General features: G+C 47.0%; 1 protein-coding gene across 1 annotated transcript in view; it reads left to right on the forward strand.

Moving 5' to 3' along the window:
- Positions 1–373: 373 nt before the first annotated feature.
- Positions 374–23,363, forward strand: part of BRPF3 (bromodomain and PHD finger containing, 3) — a 34,802-nt gene continuing 11,812 nt past the window's right edge. The window contains exons 1-9 of the mRNA XM_011986583.1: positions 374–602; positions 3,270–4,743; positions 7,611–7,767; positions 10,257–10,388; positions 12,714–12,842; positions 13,143–13,455; positions 14,185–14,487; positions 16,482–16,988; positions 20,309–20,402. Coding sequence (XP_011841973.1) covers positions 3,296–4,743; positions 7,611–7,767; positions 10,257–10,388; positions 12,714–12,842; positions 13,143–13,455; positions 14,185–14,487; positions 16,482–16,988; positions 20,309–20,402 — 3,083 coding nt within the window. The 5' untranslated portion in view covers positions 374–602; positions 3,270–3,295. The remainder of the gene's footprint in view (positions 603–3,269; positions 4,744–7,610; positions 7,768–10,256; positions 10,389–12,713; positions 12,843–13,142; positions 13,456–14,184; positions 14,488–16,481; positions 16,989–20,308; positions 20,403–23,363) is intronic.

The following is a 23,363-nucleotide window of genomic DNA, read 5'->3' on the forward strand; positions in this document are numbered from 1 at the left end:
CCTACGGGGACCAGGGACTGCACGGGGGGAAACCAGAGAAGCGGGGGGCTTTCCGAGCAGGGCGGGGGCGGTGCGAAAGCTCTCTCCTGGAGCGAGGGCGGCGGCAGGGAAGGAGAAGGCGGGTGAGCGGGGGAGCTGAGAAGCGAGGACCCCCTCCCGCAGCCGCCATCTTGTCTCCCCCCAAGCCTTGGATTCCGAGCCGCCAAGCCCCGCCCCCACCACGCCTTCCAATTGGCCTGGCCAGACGAGAGTTCCGCCCCTTGAGCGTCCCCTGGTCCCCTGGGTCCCTCTGACGGGCAGATGAGGCGACCAATGGGCTCTCGCCTCTCTGCCCCGCTCATTCGCTGGCGCTCGCTTTCTCTGTCTGAGGGTCGGACTCCACGTCAGGCTGTCTCTGGTGCGCTCGCCCCCTCCCCTCTGAGGAGATGTTATTTCCCTCCTTTCTTCTCCGAGGGGTCAAGATTCTTCTGGAAGAGGTGCCCCCTTAAAGGAGCAGAGCCTTGGCTAGGGTCCTCCTTGTCTCCTGAGTAGCTTGTGTGGGGTGCAGGAGATACAGTTTGATTGCAGAAGATCCTCATTCTTCGGGGACCTGGGTGGGGTGGGCGAGCGGAGGGTCAGGGGGTGCCGAGAGGAAATCTGGGGGACGGGGGATGTTGGAGATGTGTTGGAGGTGTGTATGTGGGAAGGGCTGTGTAGGTTGATAAACTCCCGCCAAAAAACTCGTCTAGACTGTAAGCTCCTTGTGGGCGAAACTCATTTCATTTCCCTCAGCAGCAGCCTTTCCCCCTCTAGAGTTTCTCCCCGGTGTCTGGAGGCGTGGGTGGGACAAAACACGTCTGTGTAGAGTCTTGCGTGGTCGAGAGATGCTTGAGCAGCCGAGGAGGTGGCAGGTGGGGAGGGAGAAGATGGAGCGGCTTTCATGAAAGGGGGCGCCGCATCGCCTGTCTGCGCTGTTTGGGGTCGGTGTGGAGGCAGATGTTCTCACCTCTCCTAGGGCCTCGGTGCCTTTGGAGGAGTGGGTGACGAAGCAGGTCTTTTGGCCCTGTCTGCCCCCAGGGACTTGGCATTTCTAAGGAATCCAGTAGCCAAGGGCCTCTGGAACCCGGACAGAATTGCTGCGATGATTCTGTTTCCTTTGGCTCCAAATGGGGTGTGCCAGCCCGCCTGGCACTGCCCCTCAGCCAAATTGGTTTTTTGTTTGTTTCAGTCACACTTTGGGATTGGAAGGCCTTTCAAATAAGGATGTTAATAATACCTTATTAACAAGTAGCACCTTGAGAGCTAGATTGTATTACCCTCATTTTACTGATGGAGTATGGAGTCATAGAGAGCTTAAGGGACTTTCTCCAGGTCACAGAGGGCCAAGATTAGAACCTAGATTGCCCCAGAGCCTCTTTTTGTACCAGACCATAGCACCTCTGTGGTGTTCTTAATTCCCACCGAGAGGAATTGAGCATTGGAAGATCTGGGTTCAAATTGTAGCTTTATCACTTACTCGCTTTAGGTTGAGTGACATCTTTCTGAGCTTCTGTGTAGATCATAGTAGCTACACCATCTCCTAAGGTAGTTGTGAGAAATATTAAGAGGGCTTTGTAGTTTGGAAAAAGTGCTTTTATCATCACTGTCCCTACTTTATATAGATGGTAGACCCTGCAACCAAGGTGATGAATTGTTTTTCTCTTTGAAATCTTCTCCCTGTTCATATCCTTCCAAGTCTGCCCACACCATGGGGCCCTGTATCCCCAAAGGTCTCTCCTGGTGGTGACAGCCTTGGTAACTGCCTACCGCAGCTCCTTATGAGCTTGTCATCCAGAGAATGATGTGGGAAACTAGGACTTTCTCTTGGCTGTACAAGGATAGACTAGATATAAGTGTTCTAGGAGAGACTTTTGAGGTAGCAGAATGCATTGAGAGTTTACCTCAGATACTGCCCAGATCATCTTGGCCTTAGGTGAATGAAGGTCCTAGACAGGCCACTACAACTTCAGAGATCTCTTGGAGCCACTCTCAGAGCTTCTAGGGTTTGTTTCTGCCTTAAAATGTACTAGTTGGTGTATCCTGGATCAGAGGTCCCCAACCCCCAGGCCGCAGACTGTGGCCTGTTGAGAACCAGGCCATACAGCAAGAGGTGAGTGGCAGGCAAGCAAACATTACCACCTAAGCTCTGCCTCCTGTCAGATCAGCGGCTGCATTGATTCTCATAGGAGCGGGAACCCTACTGTGAACTGCGCATGTGAGGGATCTAGGTTGCATGCTCCTTATGAGAATCTGACTAATGCCTGATGATCTGAGGTGGAACAGTGTTCACCACCCACCCTCATCTGTGGAAAAATTGTCTTCCACGAAACCAGTCCCTAGTGCCAAAAAGGTTGGGGACCGCTGTCCTGGATGCTGCCTTTTGTAGGGAATACCCTGCATACTGTAGTTTGAAGCCCTTAGACCATGTGTTATAGGCATTTCAGACGCCTTCACCCCTTCACCTCTAGGCAGGGTCAAGGAGTAGGGTTTCTGATCGTGGTAAGATGTATTGGGAGAAGACTCTAGACCTGTGACTTTTGATCCTCTGACGGGGCCCATTGTTCAGTACAGAGCTTAACAGTGGATGCTGTTCTTGTTTTCTTTTCTAAACCCTTAACTACTCATGGCTTTTCCGTAGTTAGCTGTTGCACAGCTTTATGTACATCATTAGAACATTTAGATCTTTCCCCATGTTACACTGTAATAATCTGTTTACTTTTCTGTCTTTTCAGTTAGACAGGGCTCCTTGAGGGCAGGGATTGTGTGTGTTTGATTTCTCCTTTCATTCAACTAATACTTATTGAGTGTTTACTTAGGAGCTAAGCACTGCTCCAGGAACTGGGGATACAGCAGTGAATAAGACAAACAAAAATTCTTCCCCTCATGGGGCTTGCATTCTAGTGGAAGGAAGGAAACAATAAACGTAGTAGTAGGTAAATTATGTAGGATGGTATAAGATGATGAGTGTTAAAGGGAAAAATAAAGCAGAATGAAAGGTAGATTGCTGGTGGAGGAAAAGGATTTGCAATTTTAGATAAAGTGGTCAGAGAGGGTCTCACTGAGTAGTGTTGTTCACTTGAAGAAGTGAAAGACTCAAAGGAGGTGAAGGAGCAAGCCATGTGGATGCCTGAGGGGCAGGTTGTTCAGACAGAGGGAAAAGCCAGTCCTCTTGGTGGATGCTTGATCATATAGGAGGATGAATGGGTGCATAAGGGCATCCAAATCATAATCTCCTGGCCTTCTCTCCTTAGGCCTGTCCTCTCAGTCCCCAGGTGCCATGAGGAAGCCTCGTCGGAAGTCCCGGCAGAATGCCGAGGGCCGGCGTTCCCCATCCCCCTACAGTCTGAAGTGCTCACCCACCCGGGAGACCCTAACATATGCCCAGGCCCAGCGGATTGTCGAGGTAGACATTGATGGACGCCTGCATCGTATCAGCATCTATGACCCACTCAAAATCATCACTGAGGATGAGCTAACTGCCCAGGATATCACTGAATGCAATAGTAACAAGGAAAACAGTGAACAGCCTCAGTTCCCTGGCAAGTCCAAGAAACCCTCATCCAAGGGCAAAAAGAAGGAATCCTGCTCCAAGCATGCATCTGGTACTTCCTTCCACCTCCCACAGCCAAGCTTCCGGATGGTGGACTCAGGCATCCAGCCAGAAGCACCCCCGCTGCCTGCTGCCTACTATCGCTACATTGAGAAGCCACCTGAAGACCTGGATGCAGAGGTAGAGTATGACATGGATGAGGAGGACCTTGCCTGGCTGGACATGGTGAATGAAAAGCGGCGAGTAGATGGGCACAGTTTGGTGTCTGCAGACACCTTTGAGCTACTGGTAGACCGGCTTGAGAAAGAGTCATACTTGGAGAGTCGCAGCAGTGGGGCCCAACAGTCACTCATCGATGAAGACGCTTTCTGCTGTGTGTGCCTGGATGATGAATGTCACAATAGCAACGTTATTCTCTTCTGTGACATCTGCAACCTGGCAGTACACCAGGAGTGCTATGGCGTCCCCTACATCCCTGAGGGTCAGTGGCTATGCCGCTGCTGCCTGCAGTCTCCCTCCCGGCCTGTGGATTGCGTCCTTTGCCCCAATAAGGGTGGCGCCTTCAAACAGACCAGTGATGGGCACTGGGCCCATGTGGTGTGTGCCATCTGGATCCCTGAAGTCTGCTTTGCTAACACCGTGTTCTTGGAACCTATTGAGGGCATTGACAATATCCCACCTGCCCGCTGGAAACTAACCTGCTATATCTGCAAGCAGAAAGGGCTAGGTGCAGCCATCCAGTGCCATAAAGTGAACTGCTACACAGCATTCCACGTGACATGTGCACAGCGGGCTGGGCTCTTCATGAAGATTGAGCCCATGCGCGAAACCAGCCTCAATGGCACCATCTTTACAGTGCGCAAGACTGCCTACTGTGAGGCCCACTCGCCACCAAGTACTGCCACTGCTCGGAGGAAGGGCGACTCCCCTAGAAGCATCAGTGAGACTGGCGATGAGGAAGGGCTAAAGGAGGGTGATGGAGAGGAGGAAGAAGAGGAAGAAGTGGAGGAAGAGGAGCAGGAAGGCCAAGGCGGGGTGAGTGGCCCCCTCAAGGGAGTGCCCAAGAAGAACAAGATGAGTTTGAAGCAGAAGATCAAGAAGGAGCCAGAGGAAGCAGGCCAAGACACATCCTCCACTCTCCCCCTGGTCACTGTGCCACAGATACCCTCTTACAGGTAAGCATGCCCAGAAGGGCTCCTTAGGGACTCACGGTTTCTTCTTGGGTTGGTGTTGGCCCTGTGCCAGGCCTTCCCTAAGCACAGTTGGACACTATTCTCTTCCCCAAATTTAAACTTTTTTTTTTGACCCAGGCTCACCTGGCCTGGTTTATGGTTTTGATTGTGCCCTCAGAGTAATGTATTTCCTTTATTTCAAAGTGAAATAAAACACTTAAGTTACTTAGAAACTCAGTTGATAGGATATCTTAGACAGTATTTTTCAATAGGGGCACTAAGTGACATTTTGGACAGGGTAATTCTTCATTATTAGAACTGTCCTGTATGTTTCTAGATGTTTAGTATCCCTGGTCTTTGTAAATGCCAGTTGCATCATCTCCCCCATTGCCTGGTCTTTGTGACAACCTCAAACACTCTTCACGCATGTTTTCAAAAACGCTTGGGGAGGGTAGAACTAATTACCCAGTGAAGAACCACTGTTTCAGAGGATTGGCATGGCCATCTGCTGTCCAGCAAGTTCTGTCCTGGGTATGAGGGGGTGGTGGTGTGGAGAGAACATGGTATTCCTCCTTTTGAAGCTTTAGATTTAGGGATAAGAGGATCATTCAGTTCAGCTGTGTAGCTAAGCTCTGTGGACCCCCATTGAGTCTGTAGAGAGCCCATGGTACCTGTTTTAAAATATCAGAGAGGTATCTGGAGCCATTGGAGGGATGGGAGCTTAGCAGAGAAGCAAGAGAATAGGAAAGATTTCCTAGCAGAGGCTTATCTTGGGTGGTGTTCATTAAACAGTATACACTGTTAGAGCAGGAAAGAGTCTTGGAGATTGTTCATCTGATGTAGTCCTTGCACCTTCTCCCACACCCCCAGATGAAGAAACTGCGAACACAGGAGGTAAAGTTGTTCACTCCTTTATTCATTCAATGATTTATTTATTGAGCACTTAATACATGCCATGTCCTGTTCTAAGGGGTGGAACCAGGTGGAAAGTAACAGACCCTATACCACAAGAGCTGGGTCTCATGATGCCTCTAGGTTGCATTCCTGTAGCCCATCTCTCTCGATGAGAAGCGTAGAGAGAAAGGAGTGCTGGGGAAAGAGTTGTATGAGAGCTATGAATAGGCAACCAGACTTGCCAGGCTGGGAAGAAGACATAAGTGCAAGATTGGAAGGGGGAGGCTCTTAGTGCCAGCTATTACCCAAGTTAGAATTTCAGTGACTCTGAATGTGTTTTCTAGTCACAGAGCTGTTCTAGGTTATTCTTTTTCCTGAGGTAAGTGGGTGGATGCTTAGTTCCCATCTGTAGGGAGGTTTTACCCTGAGGCTAGAATATTTGGTTGACATGTAGGTTGTTCTAGATGCCTCTTGCTGGGGCCAGCAGAGCTTGCTGACTAAGAACCAGACAAACTGACATTTGAAACCCATTTCTGTCACTTAGTACCTGTGTGACCTTTGGCAAGTTGTTTAACTGTGCTAAGCCTTAGTTTATTTGTAAATGAACCCACCACATAGAGCTGTTGTGAGAAATAAATGAGATAATATAAGTGAAGCACTTAGCACAGTGTCTGGCAAATAGTAAGTGCTCAATAAATGGTGGCTGCTGCTGCTGCTGCTATTTTATCATTACTATTCTTTTCCCTACCTGCACAAATGCTGTTGGGATCCTCCATGGCCAAGAGGTTGTAGACGGAGGGTGCTGCCTATATCTGGGCAGGTGTGCTTGGCATGGACATTGGTCGGGATCTCTCCTTTGGGGAAAGGCCTAGTTCTTGATTTTATAAGCTTGGCTTTGGGGCAGGAATGTCTAACTGTGGAGAGGAGCAAGGCCTAGGTGAGCAATGTCGTGCCCAACATGCCCATCCTTCTAAGGTTTCAACTTGTTTAGCTGTGCTTATCTTTGTTTCAATGGAGTGGTATGAAGAGAAAAAAGGAGAGGAAACATCACAGGAGCACTGAGGCCTTGCTTACCCTGTGGATAACCAGTCTGGGGATGTACCATGGTATAGCAGAGAGATTGTGGATTCAGGTCCAACCCAGATCCACCATCTTATTAGCTGCATTAGTTATTTTGACAGTTTATTCAGCTTCTGTTCCTATGCTGCCTTTCCATCTTTTGTGACATGGGAATAATGATACCCACCTTGCAATATGGATATTAAAGACAGATATTATAGGCTTGCATTAATTCCTCTCATACCCTTTCCTCCCCCAAGGAGTTACTGGCTTAAACCCTGACCTTAAGACTTTTGAGTAGTTTAGCCAGCTGCATTTTCACATTTCCCATTCTCTTACATCTTTAGATCCAATTTTTTTTTTCATTTGGTTCAAAATTAAACAACATTTTTAGGCTGCTGAGGTTTATACCATGAAAAACCAGAGGTCAAACAACTCTAAGGGGTTGCATTGGGCTCAACCTGGTTGTGGGCTACTCCCTGATTTGATGGGACTCTCAGCCGCGGAAGGCAGGAAATAGTGGCCACATTAACCATAGCTTACCCCAGTTCCTGTTCCCTTTCACTGCTTTTATAAGAGGAGGGTGGGGGTATTGAGGCATAGGCTTGTTTCTCAGTCCATACCTGGAACGAAGAAGTCTAGGACCATAGGAAACGGGGTTCTGGGAGAGGGTTCTTTTGGAGGATTAGGACTGCAAGGCAAGAGGTGGAAAAGCAAATGAAATACCTCATGCTGAATCTGAGCTGCTTAACTTTACTGTCCTTTTCAAGCTTTTCTCTGAGGTGAGGTATTTGGCCATTTTATTCTGTCTTCCTGTATAAGGTTCAGAAATGAACCAGGGTCTGGATAGGATGCATGGGCTATAATCTGGGCTGCCTACTGACCCTGTCTTTCACTTCCATGTGCCTCTACTTAAGGTTGAACAAGATCTGTAGTGGTCTCTCCTTTCAGAGGAAAAACCAGTTTATGCAGCGGCTTCACAACTATTGGCTGTTGAAGCGGCAGGCACGGAATGGTGTCCCTCTTATCCGGCGCCTGCACTCCCATCTGCAGTCCCAAAGAAATGCTGAGCAGGTAGGTGCAGTGGTGATTTGAGACTGGTAGAGGGAGGTGGAGAGTGAAGGAAAAGGAATGGTGGTTGGGGTGGGGCTGGCATCCCTCCTTGATCCCTCCATGGAGCCTTTGCCTACCTGTCTGGGTGGCCCATCCCAGGAACAACCCCCAGCACTATAGAGATCGTCAAGCAGCTCCTGCTGAATGGATGAGGCTTGACTTTGTAGAGAATTCTAGGGGAGAGTGGAGAGCACGCCCAGCTTTCCATGTATGTGGGGAAAATCCTCTAGATGTGGCAGAAAGCGAGAAGTAGGCTGAATGAGAGCCAGGGTGGCCACATTGTGTTAATTAGGAAAAGGCGCCCTTTCCTCAAGACATTATACTGCCATCTGCCAAAAAATGTTTCATAGTAAATACACAAATTTACGATCTAAGTTGTAGCACATAGCCTGTCCAATTGTGGTGGCTGTTAGCCATTAGCAACTGGAGTTGCTGCATGTTTAATGTTTTCTGCTCCTAATTTCCCTTATTTGAACTATTTAGTTCTTTCTCCCTCCTTTACCTGTTCTATTCCTTCTGCCTTTAAGTGTTCCCACACTGCTGCTCCAGAGATGAAGCAAAGCTTTATGTGAGTCTGGTGCCTTCTGCATTCTGTCTGATCTCACTTTTGCCTTTTGTAACTAAACTCCTGAAGTATAAGCCTGTATCTGGCCCCCTTGAACCTTTTGGTCCACCTGCTTCACTGAAGCCTCCCCTAAAACATCAGCTACCTTGTCCCAGGAAGTCTTTCCTTATATTCTCACCTGATTGATCATTGGGCTGCATTTGACACCACAAATCACTTTGTCTAAGAGCTTCTCTGTGATACCATTTCCTGCTGCTTCTACCTCTCTGACCATACCCTATGCTGATCCCACTTCTTGCTCTTTAATGGTAACATTCCCAGTGGCTCTGTTATCTGCTTGTTTGCTTAGAGAACATGTCCACTCTCATAATTGACAATAACTGTATAATAGCAGCTCCAGACTTTTTGTCTTGTCTTCATCCCTTTTTTCTGCCATCAGTCCCTCAGGGACGTTTCCATGTGGATGTGGTTAACTTGTAACTCAAATATTGGACATTAATTATCTTTTTTCCTCTCAGTAAACTTATTTCCCCATCATTATGGCTCTCCCCTCCCTCCTGACTCATATCAAGAGTTCCCCACCTTGGAGTTACTTTTGACTCTTTACTCCCTAATGGGCCACTGTTAATCATCCCTTAAGCTGCTTTGGGGGCTTTCTCAACATGGTTTTTTGTCTTCATTCTGCAGCTCTCCTGCTCATCCATGCCCTCTTAATCTCAGCAATAGCTTTCTAGGTGATCTCTAGCCTCTAATTCTTTCTTTGCTCTACAACTGGTAGTTTCTTATTCACATGCTGTTGGGATCCTCCATGGCCAAGAGGTTATAGAGGGAGGGTGCTGCCTACATCTGGGCAGGTGTGCTTGGCAGGGACATTGGTGGGGATCTGTCCTTTGGGGAAAGGCCTAGTTCTTGATTTTATAAGCTTGGCTTTGGGGCAGGAATGTCTGACTATGGAGAGGAGCAAGGCCTAGGTGAGCAATGTCCTGCTCTTCCATTCTCTTACTTCCTCTTCCAGAGTATACTCTTCTTTCTAGGCAGGCGAAGTTAAGGCTCTTTTGCCTTACATTTGAAGCTTCTTATTAGCTATATCCTGGATCTTCCTTGACTTTTGTAGTTCTCCAGCATCTCTGTTCTGGTCAGCCTGTTTTGCTTACTAAGCAAAGAATCACTAATTCTGCCTCTACATTTCTACCCCTTTCATCCCTTTGGTTCCAGGAGACACCTTCCTTACTACTTTGTCCATCCATGTCTGTCACCTACCTATATGTAAAACTCTAGTAAGATTCTTCACCAGGAAGCTTCTCTGATCTAACCTCCACCTACTCAGATCTTCTATTTTGTATCCTCTTAGCATTTATATTATTAGTTTTTATTATCTTTATGCTAATATGCCCTTGTGCTTCAAGCTCTAGGTCTCTTCCCTTCCCCTGACTCCAACTGTAATCTTTTCTAGGGCAGGAATCATAATTTGTTTGTTGTTGTTTTACCAAAGTATGTTCAAGCTTATAGTAAGAACCTCACTTTGTTTTCTAGCCAAGTGAAAGCTCTAGGGTGAAATTCTTTTCACCCCTGAGGTCAGTTTTCTAATGAAATTCTTTCTGACCCAAAGGGCCATAGCTGCTCTCTGGTATACCTGGGGGGTAGGGGGAAGCAGTCCCAGATCCTACTCCAGCAAAGGTTGTTGCTTTATAATGAAGAAACAGTGCTATAATACTGGGGCAGCTCAGGAGGAAGGCATGGGGTAGAGAAGGGTGGAAGGGCTCTTGGAACTGTGGGTCAAGGAAGGGGACAAGACTTTTACCTGCTGCAGCCCCAGGAGGTATGAACAGGGAGAGGACTTTTGCAAGAAGGAGATTCCTAGTCCCTCTTGTCTTCCTTCCTGCAGCGAGAACAAGATGAGAAGACAAGTGCAGTGAAGGAAGAGCTGAAGTATTGGCAGAAGCTCCGGCATGACTTGGAGCGGGCGCGGCTGCTGATTGAGCTGATTCGGAAGAGAGAGAAGCTCAAACGGGAGCAGGTAAGGAGGAGCCCCCAGCCCTAGAGCCCTAGTTCAAGGTCACTTTCTCCGACTATTAGTCTAGTATTGGGAAATCTGGGAGCCCCTGCCTTATGCTAGCTTGCTTTCTCCCCTCCCTACCCAGGATTGTAGGCTCCAAGAGCTGCCTACTTTGTATTAGCTGTGGTGCTACTGGTGGTTTCTATATTTTGGGTTTCAGCTCCTGGTAGCCTCAAGCATAAGCTTAATATCATGTATATGCCTGGGCCCGTCCCTGGAATTTCTGATTCAGGAAGTCTCAGAGGGAGCCTGGCCTTGAGGATTTTGGAAAGCTTCTTAGGCCATTCTAATGGGCATCATCAGTTGAAAGCCTCTGGCCTGGGAACTTCTGAGGGTTCCCACTTGACTCTTAAACACTTATGGTCTTGAATCATTTAAATTTTCTATTTATCCTCCGTTCTAGGAGATTTTAAGCCCCTGAGCATAGGAAATGTTGAGGTAGGTAGTGTAATATAGTGGTTTAGGAACACGAGCTATGGCACCAGACTTCCTGGGTTTAAATCCTGCCTCTTCTACTTACTACCTATGTGACGTTAAGCAAGTTCTTCAATCGCTTAATACATCGGTTTTCTCACCTGGAATATGGGGGTAACTATAGAGCCTACATCATAAGGTTGTTTTGAGGATTAGAAGACTTAGTCTATGTAAAGAGTTTAGAACAGTGCCTGGCACATAGTGACAGAGAAGTGTCAGCTGCTGTCATTATTATTATTATCAATTTTTTGCTTCTCTGCAATGTCTACTGCACATGGCAGAGAGCAAATACTATTAATTGAGTAGATGAAAAGCCAAAACTGTTCTCTCTGGGCTAGGAATAGCAGCTGTCGCTCACATGCTTCAGAGGCCCGAGTTAAAGATGTTCCTTTCTTGCCGGGCACAGTGGCTCATGCCTGTAATCCCAGCACTTAGGGAAGCAGAAGCAGGAGGATAGGTTGAGTCCAGGAGTTTGAGACGAACCTGGGCAACAAAGCAAGACCTGTTCTCCATAAAAAGGGAGGAAAAAAAAAGATGTTTCTTTCTCTTTCTCCAAATTCTAATTCGTTGTTCAGCCTTAGCACAACCCCTTTTCTAGCAGGCCAGTAGCCTGAGTTTCCTCCTCATAGCCTGGGTATCTCATGCCATATTTACCATGGGTGGCCATGGAGGACATCTCAGGACCTTCTTCAAGGGTTCAAAATGTCTGTGCTATCCCAGGCATGATCCCCCAGCTGAACTTCTTATCTCATCTCTGATTCAGAGAAATGAGAGAGAGAAAAAGGCCCTGGTCCTGGGGAAGTAGGCAGGCCTGTTTTGATATAGCCAAAAGGTGGGAATTTTCTATAGTCTTAATTTGTGGCTTCCCAACTTTTCACATTGGGGCATATGTAGAAAATAGCATTTGTACAGCATACTACTGTAAATATATGAAGCTACTTGCCACTTGCGGGGGTAAGCCTGGAGGCCCTGGTGACCCCATGCTGACCCAGATGCTCCAAGGGCTGATGGAATCAGTACCTCAGCACACTGAATGGGAAACTCTGGTTCAAGCACATTTTACATCATCATTGTGTCCCTTGGACTAGTCAGACTTGGGTTCAAATCCTATCTCTATTCTTTTCTAGCCAGATAACCTTAGAGTAATAACTCTTGCATCATGCTCTCTCTAATCCTCAGATTCTGTATATATATTTTTTTAATTTGTATTTTTTTTCTTTTAGTCCTTGGTGATCCTTGTTCTGATCTATATTTGTAAAATGGGGATAATAATTTCTGTTTCAGGGTTATCGTGATGATTAATAGAGGTAATACAAGTACAGAGTTAGTGTGGCATAATGGTCAAGAGCACTCACTGTGGAACCACTGTCTGGTACTGAATTCCAACTCCGTTCCTTATTAGCTATGACTTTAGGCCAGTTATTTAGTCGTTGTGTGCCTTAGTTTCCTCTTTGTAAAACACCTCATCTGTTCCTACCTCATATACTCATTTATTTTACATAAAATGCTTAGAACATTACCTGGCATTTAGTAGGGGCTATAGAAGTGTTAATTATTGTAATTGTAATGATAATTATTGTTACTGTAAATTTTAGTATGGTGTTTGGTACACAGGAAACAATCATAAAATAGTAGCTGTTGGTATCATTATTCCTAGGCTGAAGGTTGAGTGATAGCTCCTCATACTGGTCAGCTTAATATTCTATGAAAATTTGTTGTACATGATTGGTAAAAGTCAAGCTATCACGAAAAAGTTTCAGCACAGTTTTGCAGGAGATGTCCTGATCTGATCTCACCCCACCTTCCCCACAGGTCAAAGTCCAGCAGGCTGCCATGGAGCTGGAGTTGATGCCATTCAATGTTCTGTTGAGGACAACACTGGACCTGCTGCAGGAGAAGGATCCTGCACACATCTTCGCAGAACCAGTCAACTTGAGTGAGGCAAGTTCCCCCCACTTTCCAAGTAGTAAATTCTTCCTGAACTGGAACAGGGTCTGAGTAGGGTAGGAAGGAGTTGGGCCACAGGGTGTACAAAACCAGGGGTAGGAGGGTGGGTCTGGCAAAGCTAGTAGATTTGCCCTTGATGAGGGGTCAGCAGGCCAGGGTGGGCCAGGACCATAGGACTCTGAGTTAGCCTGGCTTGGCCAAATCAGAAACCGAGGAGGCCAAGAGTATTGGTGAAGGGTGTGCCTGTTTGGCTAGTAAATGGTTGTTGTAATTGTACAGGTTTTATATGTTTAGGTTCCAGATTACCTGGAATTCATATCCAAGCCAATGGATTTTTCTACTATGAGGCGGAAGCTGGAGTCCCACCTGTACCGCACCTTGGAGGAGTTTGAGGAGGACTTTAACCTTATAGTTACCAACTGCATGAAGTATAATGCTAAAGACACAATTTTCCACCGAGCAGCTGTCCGCCTGCGGGACCTGGGAGGGGCCATCCTACGGCATGCCCGGCGGCAGGCAGAGAACATCGGCTATGACCCCGAGAGGGGCACTCACCTGCCCGAGTCACCCAAATTGGAAGACTTTTACCGCTTCTCCTGGGAAGACGGTGAGAGGCCTGGATGGGTGGGGAGGAGAGGGGCCAGGAGGAGGCACAGGAACAGAGTCTACAGAGTGAGGGATCAGGGTGGTCTTTGGGACTATAGGTAGACTCCAGGAGCAAAGCTGAGGGTGAGCACAGACTGAGGTATACCTTTGTGGCTAGAATAGTTCTAAGGGTTAAAGTTTAACTAACGCACTCAGCACTTCTTAAGTGGTAGAAAAGGGGAATCAGGTACTAGTGGTCTATTTGAAAAGCTTAAAGCCTCATCAGAGGTCTTCCTTTCTTGGATCCCCTCTGTATGGCATTGGAGCATGGGACAGGGAGAGTGCATTGCTGGTGTGTGTCTGGCTCATTCAGAAGATTGCAGGTGGAGGACCAGAAAAATGGAATTGCCTCTGAGCCCCACACGCTGCCTGTCCCTGCTCTCTGCTTCTCGATGGCAGCAGCCAGTCACTCAGGCCAGGGTATTGCCAAGCTGCCTCATGCCTGCTCCATGGAGCCCATAATCGTGACTGTGAACTGCTTCCTGCAGACGTTTCCCAGATTCTGACCTTGTCCTTGTGGCTGCCTTCTGGGCAGTGGTGTTGCAGGGCCAAGGCCCACAGTGACGCTGCTGGAAGCTGCTGGCCCAGGCATTCCAAGAGAGAGTTTTGCATCCGAAGGATTCGGCCCCTTTCTCTTGCCCTGTGCTGGGCAGGTCCTTCAGCCCCTTCTGTCCTCCCTTCTCCCTGGCAGTGGACAACATCCTCATCCCAGAGAACCGGGCCCATTTGTCCCCAGAGGTGCAGCTGAAGGAGCTGCTGGAGAAACTGGACCTGGTGAGCGCCATGCGGTCCAGTGGGGCCCGCACCCGCCGTGTCCGCCTGCTACGCCGGGAGATCAATGCCCTTCGGCAGAAGTTGGCACAGCCACCACCACCACAGCCACCATCACTGAACAAGACAGTATCCAATGGGGAGCTGCCAGCAGGGCCCCAAGGGGATGCAGCTGTGCTGGAGCAGGCCTTGCAGGAGGAGCCAGAAGACGATGGGGACAGAGGTGAGAGATAGTCACAGGCAGGCAGGGGGTTGGAGGGTAAAGAGGGATAAAGGCTAAGCTGAAATCTAATAATGGGGTATCCTTTCTGAGTTTAGATCTGACACTTATGGGCAAGCAAAAGCTCTTGGAAGGGTCACATTTCCATGTATACGCAGGGATGATGTTCAAAATATTTAATAATCAATAGAGACCAAAATTTATCCATCTCAGTAAATGTTGGCTGTTGTATTGGAGTGGGCTCCCAAAGGCTTCTGATGTGGATATTTAGTTGCTGGATTGTGGGGAGTTTCAGGTGCTGCAGCCCAGCAGCTGTTTATTAGCCAATTAAGTATGTCAGTATTTTGCACCTGATATAGCCGTATTGTACATACCAGTTAAATATCAGCCTACCTTGTATCATCATGTGGGGAGACTCTTAGAGCAGGTTAGGTTGGGATGTGAGGGGATAGCAGAGAAGGAAAGACCCCGGGCTTTTGAGCCACCTCATGGTTTTTACCCCATTTGGCTGAATCTATAGGCCCATCTCAAGTAGAGAGGCCAGACTATAAAAGATAGTTGGTTTCCACAGATTTTCTTAATCTTGAGAAAAGACAAAAAAGAAGAAAAGACAGCTGGGGAAGTGATTCTCAGAAACCCAGGAACGTTATAAGCTAAGCTGCTTCTCATTCTTCCCCTTCATTGGGGATGGAATTGTCTCCCTCATACCTGCCTTTGGATCTGAGCCTACAGGTTGGGAGAGCCTGTCACACACACAGTTCAAAAGGTTGGAAGTTACTTCCAATGGATAGGGGCCCAGATTGTAGGTAACAGCCCATTTTATTTCAGGTTGGCAGAGAATGGGGACGTGGTTGAGAGATCACATTTGACATCAGAGGGCTTTGTGTCCGTTGTGATTCCTCTGGACTCCCCATGTGACAGTCAGCATGCCACTTGTATCCCTACTTCTGGGGCTGTGGCAGTGCAGAGTTGTGCCCAATAGGCCAACAGCATTGCCTAGAAAATTTAAAAAAAAAAAAAAAACCATGTCGTAGCCTCACCTCCCATAGATTCAGTTAGGGATGTCTGGGCTTTGGCTTGGAAGTCTCAATTTTTAAAAGTTTCAAGGTGGTAGGTGAGCAGACATGTTTGGCAACCACTGATTTAACTTACTTGGTCTCTGTTTTTCACATTTTTGAACTTTTTCTGCATGCTGTACTTGCTGTCACTTGGGTGATGTGAAATAAAATCGAAAGACAGATGAGAAAACTCTTGAGTCCAGTGAGAATTGTAGATACCTAATCTGTCAAGCTGAGACTTACCTATTTATTGATTAAGCATGTGACTTTCTTGGGTGTAGAGCAATGGTTTGCAATCCTCACTTCATTAGACTCACCTGGTAAGCTTTAAAAAACAAATAGCCTATCTTTACAAATTTGGTTTCAGTTGGTATGGGATGGAGCCTAGGCACTGGGATTTTTAAGAAACTTCCTATGTGATTCTTATACATAGCCAGGGTTAAGAACTACTAGTGTAGATAAAACTTACTTCTTCTGGGGATGGGTACAGTGGCTTATCGCTGTGATCCCAGCACTTTGGGAGGCAGAGGCAGGGGGATTGTTTGAGACCAGGAGTTTGAGACCAGCCTGGGTAACATACTAAGACTCTGTTTCTACAAAAATTTTTTTAAAAAATTAGCCAGGCGTGGTGGTGTGTACTTGTAGATCTAGCTACTTCGGAGGCTGAGGCAGGATCATCACTTGAGCCCAGGAGTTTGCAGTTGCAGTGCTCTGTGATCAGACCACTGCACTCCAGCCTGCTCAACAGAGCAAGATCCTGTCTCTGAAAAAAAACGAACCTAATCCTCCTTTCTCTTTGCTTCAGATCTAAGACCTTGAATGCATCTCAAGCCTTATAACAGCCCATGCTTTTGGTCCTTGGTTATCAGTGTCAGTATCTAGCCTGTAGGAGCAGACTCTTTCTAAAATGTTCAAGCAGGTTCTCTTTTTTTCTAATAGATGACTCCAAACTGCCTCCTCCACCAACCCTGGAGCCCACTGGGCCTGCACCTTCCTTGTCTGAGCAAGAATCCCCGCCGGAGCCCCCAACTCTGAAACCCATCAATGATAGCAAACCTCCAAGCCGGTTCCTAAAGCCCAGAAAGGTGGAAGAAGATGAGCTCTTGGAAAAATCACCGCTGCAGCTAGGGAGTGAGCCTTTGCAACGCTTGCTCAGTGACAATGGCATCAACAGACTATCCCTCATGGCCCCTGACACCCCAGGCGGTACCCCACTTAGTGGTGTGGGTCGCCGCACATCAGTCCTCTTCAAGAAGGCCAAGAATGGGGTTAAGCTACAGAGAAGCCCAGACAGGGCCCTGGAGAATGGCGAGGACCATGGTGTGGCAGGCTCTCCTGCCTCTCCAGCCAGCATTGAGGATGAGCGCCACTCCCGGAAGCGGCCAAGGAGCGGGAGCTGTAGTGAGAGCGAAGGGGAGAGGTCCCCCCAGCAGGAGGAAGAGACAGGTGACCCTGCCTGTGACTTCTCTTGATACTTCGCATCTGCTTTTCTGCTTTGCCTTGCCAATCAGCACCTTCCCCAATTGGCCATCTCTCTAATGGCCCCATTGGACAGCAATAGTAGCACTGAGGGCACCATAGCTCACAGTTGGGCCTGGCATGTGAGTAGCAGCCAGGGGAAATAGGCTTTGAGCAGGTATTTTCCAGAGAGCCAGATTGTGTCTGGGACTCTCATTGGCCCTGAGGGTAAAGCAATGTTGTATAAAGTAAAATGATTCCTACCTTCATTTCAGTTCATCAAATATTTGTGTCAGGCACCGTTCTAGGCATTCGGGGAAAAAATCAATGCAAAACAGACAAAAATCTCCTCTCTTATGGGGGAATACATTAAAAGCAAATGAGTAAACTGTATCTTGTATTAGAAGCTTTGGAGAAAGATCTAACAGGGAAGGAATTCTAGGGTGGTCTTAGAGATGGTGGCCAGGTCTTCTAAAGAGGTAACGTTTGAGTAAAGATCTGAAGGAATTGAAGGCATGAGCTATTTGTATATCTAGGGGAAGAACATTCCAAAAAGATAGACTAGAAAGTACACAGGCCCTGGAGGTGGGAACATGCCTGCATGTCTGAGGAACAGTGAGGGAACCAGTTTGGCTGCAGCAGAGGGGTTGGAGTGGGGTGAGGTGGTGATAGAGGTAGATAATGGAGGTTCCATCACTAAAGAGAATTCTTTTTTTTTTTTTTAAGTGGAGATAGGGTTTCACCTGTTGGCCAGGCTGGTCACCTTACCCCAAGTGATTTACCCGCCTCAGCCTCCCAAAGTGATGGGATTACAGGCGTGAGCCACCGCGCCCGAGCTAAAGTGTTCTTAATATACATCCAGCAAGAGCAAGAGCTAGTCATGAGTAGGTGTGGGGAAGTAATAAAATAAGTCAGACTTAATTCCAGCTCTGGAAGGTTCATAGGCCATTGGGCAAATGAGTCTCTCAAAATGTAGAGAAATCAAGTGGTGAACAGTATGTTGTTATTTGTCAGGTGAGAGGTAGCATTGCTAGAGGTGTTCAGGGAATTTGAGCTGTAGGAGTTGGCCTGAGCTGGCCCTGTGGGATGAGGGCAGACTGGCAAGGAATGGTTATGAAGGCCTCAGGCCTGGGTCTGTGGGAACAAGGAGGAGGACAGAATCTCTGTGAGGGACATCTTAGAGAGGGGCTTCCCAGAGCATCAGGAGCCAAGACTGGATGGGTAAGATGGGACTGAATGTGAAGGACTTTGAAGCCGGGCAGAGTACTTAGGTCTGGGTGGGTTAGGGAAGACCCACTTTCTTGGCAGGGAGGGCTGCTCTTGGCTTTTGCTCTTTGTGTCCCTCATGTACTTTTATGTGGTGACTTTGGACTGTGTGGCCAGCACTTGCTTTTCTGTCTTCTTGCCTGACATTTTGTTTTCAACAATACCTTCCCATCTCATCTGGCCAAAACTTTTCTGTGTCAGGGGAGTAAGTTGGTATATAGAGGCAAGAGCCTAAGGCCTGAAGTTAGGCATACCTGTGCTCAAATCCCCAATTTCTTACTGGCTGTGTAACCACAGGAAAATTAATTAACTTCTCTGAGCCTGTTTCCTTATTCCTAATAGGGGGTTTCTGATACGTACCTTTGCAGGGTTCTAAGAACTAGAAATATCCTTTATAAAGCACTTGGCATATAGCAGTAGATGGTAGCAGTTACTGTCATCCTCTCAGCTGAATCAGGCTTAGCCATACAGTGCTGAGAACACTGCATTAAAAGAATGAGAGATCCTGCTATTGGGAAGTAACTGTACATAAGGCCCATCCAACCTGAGGGGGCCTGTTGCTTGGAGATACTGCTAGAATCCTGTCTCTCTCTCACCATCCCAATTGCCTGGCACTCAGGAATACTTCTATACAATCTTAGTTGAATCTCACAAAAAGAGGTGTTGATCCTTTGTAAGTGAGGCACCCAAGACGCAGATGGCTTCAGTGATTTAAATTGTGGTAATAATGTTAGAGGCAGAACCAGGTCACAGGATAGACATTGTGGCTCAGACACCTGCTCTTATAGAAGGGACTTGCCTCACAGTTTTCTAGTTAAGGTGTCTGTAATTTACAGCTTTCAAATCAGGTGCGTGGTCCATCTCCACACACCTCTTGGCTCAGCTGTTAGAATTATAGGACTTTTAGTGTGGTTGGCAATTAGATAAAGGCCAGGCACAGTGGCTCATGCCTGTAATCCCAGCACTTTGGGAGGCTGAGGCAGAAGGATTACTTGAGCCCAGGAGCTCGAGACCAGCCTAAGCAATATGGTAAGACCCGGTTTCTACAAAGTTAAAAAGTTAGCTGCGCATAGGGTGCATGCCTGTGGTCACAGCTACTGAGGAGGTTGAGGCAGGGGATCACTGGAACCCAGGCTATTGAGGCCCCAGTGAGCCTTGTTTACACCACTGCACTCCAGCCTGGGCAACAGTGAGACCCTATCTCAAAAAAATAGAAAAATAAATGTGGATAGATAGGAGAGTAGAAGCCTTCACTTCAAGGTCACATACCTGGGATGACCAAACAGGCTTCATTTGCCTCTGAAGGACTCCCCACTGTAAACAGACCTTCTCTCATACATACTGAATAGTAAGTAAGTAAGGTATTATCTTCACGTCACAAAAGGAGAGGTCAAGAGACCTCGAAAGAGAAAAGGAACCTGTGTTTCAGAGCCCAGCTTAGAACCCCAGGTTCTGACTCTCCCTCCCAGGAAGTTCTGGGCTGCTTTAGTTCTGCTGAAGAGTACCCCCATCCTCAATTTGGATTAGCCCTGCGAGGTATCTCAGGGTGTGGTTGACATCTAGTCTCTCTTGACATCACCCCCAAAGAATCAAACTAGCTATTGCCAGCTATGTGAGGCATAGGTTATGTGAGTGTTTATCTGAAGAGGCAAGGTGGGTGGGCTCCTGAAAAGGCAGAGATTACCTGATAATTGAGATTTGAAATTAGAAGCAAATCCAGGGTGGGAGAAGTCTTAGTATCTCCCTGTGTAGCCAAATGACAGTAGCTAAGTGAGCTGTGTGCTATGGTTTCCTTAAAGTAAAAGCAGAAGGATGGGAAGGAAATTGCAGTGTCTGCTCCTTGCCCTAGCCAGCAATATTTCCCCCCAAACTTTTGTCTTGATCATATCTTCTTTATCACCCAAGACCCATTTCTCACAGGGAAAGGAATAGCCATCCTCTCCACTCCTCACTGAGCCCTCCTGAGGTGGCTGTCTCACCCTGTAGCATGTGTTGGGAAGGGGGATTTCTGCACTCAGACTCACTATGTGTGTCCTTGGCAGGCATGACCAACGGCTTTGGAAAACACACCGAAAGCGGGTCTGACTCGGAATGTAGTTTGGGTCTCAGTGGTGGACTGGCATTTGAAGCTTGCAGGTAAGAACACATTTCCCAAAGCTTTGTCAGCAGCTCTGCCACCCCTCCTTTTACTCTCCATTCAGCTACAGGTTGAACCTCTTCCTGCTTACCTTTTTCTCTCCCCCAACTCCTGCTATTTCCTGAGGCCTCTTATCTGTAACTGGGATTTCCTAGGAAACAGGGTGACCCTTGACTCTCAGGTCTGATCTGAGAGAGGAAGAGTAGTGCTGATGCTTTACAGGGTTTGTGTGACTGAATTTGGACTCTAGAGGATAGGGAAAGCTAAATCTCGTATTGCTCAGTGAAATTAACATTTGAGCCAAAGTCCCCTGCTGCCCCTACACACATACTTAGACAACCCAGCCTGTTAAAGACTTGGTTTTGCTCTTTGCCTTTTGGGGTGTCATAGCCTCTTTTATAGAGGTGTGGTGTAGGTATATGAAATGACCAAGTAGGAAATTTGGAATGGCCTTTTTTTTTTTCTTTTGAGACGGACTCTGGCTCTGCCGCCCGGGTTGGAGTGGAGTGGCCCAATCTCGGCTCACTGCAACCTACGACTCCTGGGTTCAAGTGATTCTCCTGCCTCAGCCTCCTGAGTAGCTGGGAGTACAGGCACATGCCACCATGCCCAACTAATTTTTGTATTTTTAGTAGAGATGAGGTTTCACCATGTTGGCCAGGCTGGTCTTGAACTCCTGACCTTAAGTGATCTGCCTGCCGCAGCCTCCCAAAGTGCTGGAATTACAGGTGTGAGCCACCGTGTCTGGCCTGGAATTGCCTTTTATTCAGACAAAGGTCCCAAAGCTCTTCTACTATCCTTGAGCTGAAAAGGGATGGACTTCTTCCCATTCTTTTATCTGAAGGGAGGATTTCTCAGACCAGCATCTTAAAGTTTATTCCAGGCCCAAGAGTTTATGAAGCCCCTGTTCTGTGTTCTGTGTTCTGCAAGACACCAGGGCGGGTGGGGGGGACTCTTAGAAATGAGAAACCCTTAGTGCCACAAAGGAAAAGTGACTTGTCCTGAAGGCTAATGTCATGACCCCACCATATGACTGCTGAATGGATCTTAGGTTCAGAGTAGGGGAGCAAAGGTCCCAGGGCAGCACCAGAATACTATGTATTTGTATTTGAAGTGCTTCCAAGGCAGACTGGGCATGTATTCTTTTAGGCATTCAGTCTGCCTGGGCTGTGGGACTACTGGTAGGGCTGAGGGGGTCCCCAGCTACTCGTTGGCCTGGACTGGTTCCCTGCTGTGGTTTCTTTGTGATTCCCCTACCCCCAGCCAGCCCTCAAAGTTGCCCTAGCTTCCTATTGCAGCCTCCAGAGATATAGGGAAAGTAGATGGAAAAAAGTTATCAGGCACAGGAAAGAGAAAGAGATTTCATAATCTTACAGGATGCTTCTGTCCTGGACCTGGGTTGAAGTTCCTGACTCCCTTCAAAGATAAGGTACCTGGAAGCCCAATTTGTTGGGGTCAGGGTAGGATTGGACCCATCAAACTATCCTTTTTTAGCTTTTGACTAAATGTGGAATGTGTGTTGGCCCCTTCTTCTATGAAGGGCATTCTTTGCAGCTATGAGCCATAAGAGCAAGCAAGGCCAGGCTCTGGTTAGCCTGCTGATTCAGGTGGCGTGTTTGCCTTTCTGCAGAACTCCAGTGCAATGCCCTTGATTTATCTGGGGCCCCTTGGAGGAAGTGTGTATTAGGATTTCAGGGTTTAAAATAGGAGATTCAAGGGCTTCAACTGCAAGCGTTGTTTTTCTTTTTCCCCCTATACTGTGGTAATAAGTACATAAGGGAAGACCTTATTTATTAGACCAGAATCATATAATCCCAGAATTAGAAATAATCTTGAAAGAACTGGTCACTAACCCATCCCCCACACCTCCTTTTTCACTTGCCCCTTGGTTTATCTTTTCTGACGATTTTCTGAGCAGGTTGGTGCTACACGTGCTTTCTATAGGTCACTCATTCAAATATTGATAACTGAACACCTACTGTGTGCCAGGTACTGTTCTAAGTACTTGCCAGGTACTGTTCTAAGCACTAAGGTGCCTGTTGTCATGAAGATTATCTTCTAAAGTGTCTGTTCTCATGGATATGGATGTTAAATCAGTAAATAAGATAATTGTAGGTTGGGTTGTCTCCTTAGGCCTGGGTAACTTGGAGAAAGGGCTGAAATGCAGGCCATGATTGAGTCAGTTGTGCTTTTTTCTACAAATCAGGAACATACAGACCTATTTTTGGTGTTGCATCCTATTTTATTGAGCTCATCCTTCTGAGAGCTCATCATTCTATAGTAGAGTATTAGCAGTTTGTAATACTTTAAGTAAGACATTAAAATTTACTACCCTTCGTATGACAATAACTACAGCTGCTATTTATTGAATGCATGGTATGTGCTGTACTGAGAGCTTTATGTGTGTTCATTCATTAATCTTTACAACACATGGGGAGTGTAAGCCTCAGAGAAGTTAAGTAACTTGCTGAAGGTTACAGAACTGTTAAAAAGAGCTGGGTTTTGAACCCAGATAGGCTCCAAGAGTTTAATTTCTTAACTGCTTTGCTGTGCTCTCTTTTGTTGTATTTGAAGATGTCTCCCCAGATTCTTGATGTGAACTTTGATTTGTTTTTCTTTTTCTCATCTTGATGTGAACTTTGAGAGGCTTTCCTGATAAAATTACTAGCACTTTACATTTGTACAAGGACTCAATGTCTCTAATATGTTGGCAGATTTTTGTAGGGTAAGTGGGAACTAAATCCTAAATGTAAACTGGGTATTTTTTGTTTTTTCCCAAACAGTTCCTAGTTTGACTAGCAATAAAAACTACCAACTTAACTACTGGTTACTGAAAAATCATGATTCATTGGGTTTTAGTTAAGCAAAGTTTTCTTAGCATACAGTCCTGATAAAGTCAGTTCTGATTCAGTAAAACAGGAGTACCCTACTCTCTAACCAGTCCCTACTCCTGGCTGCTT

This window comes from Mandrillus leucophaeus, unplaced genomic scaffold (genome assembly GCF_000951045.1).
Source record: "Mandrillus leucophaeus isolate KB7577 unplaced genomic scaffold, Mleu.le_1.0 Scaffold3, whole genome shotgun sequence".
NCBI lineage: Eukaryota > Metazoa > Chordata > Mammalia > Primates > Cercopithecidae > Mandrillus > Mandrillus leucophaeus.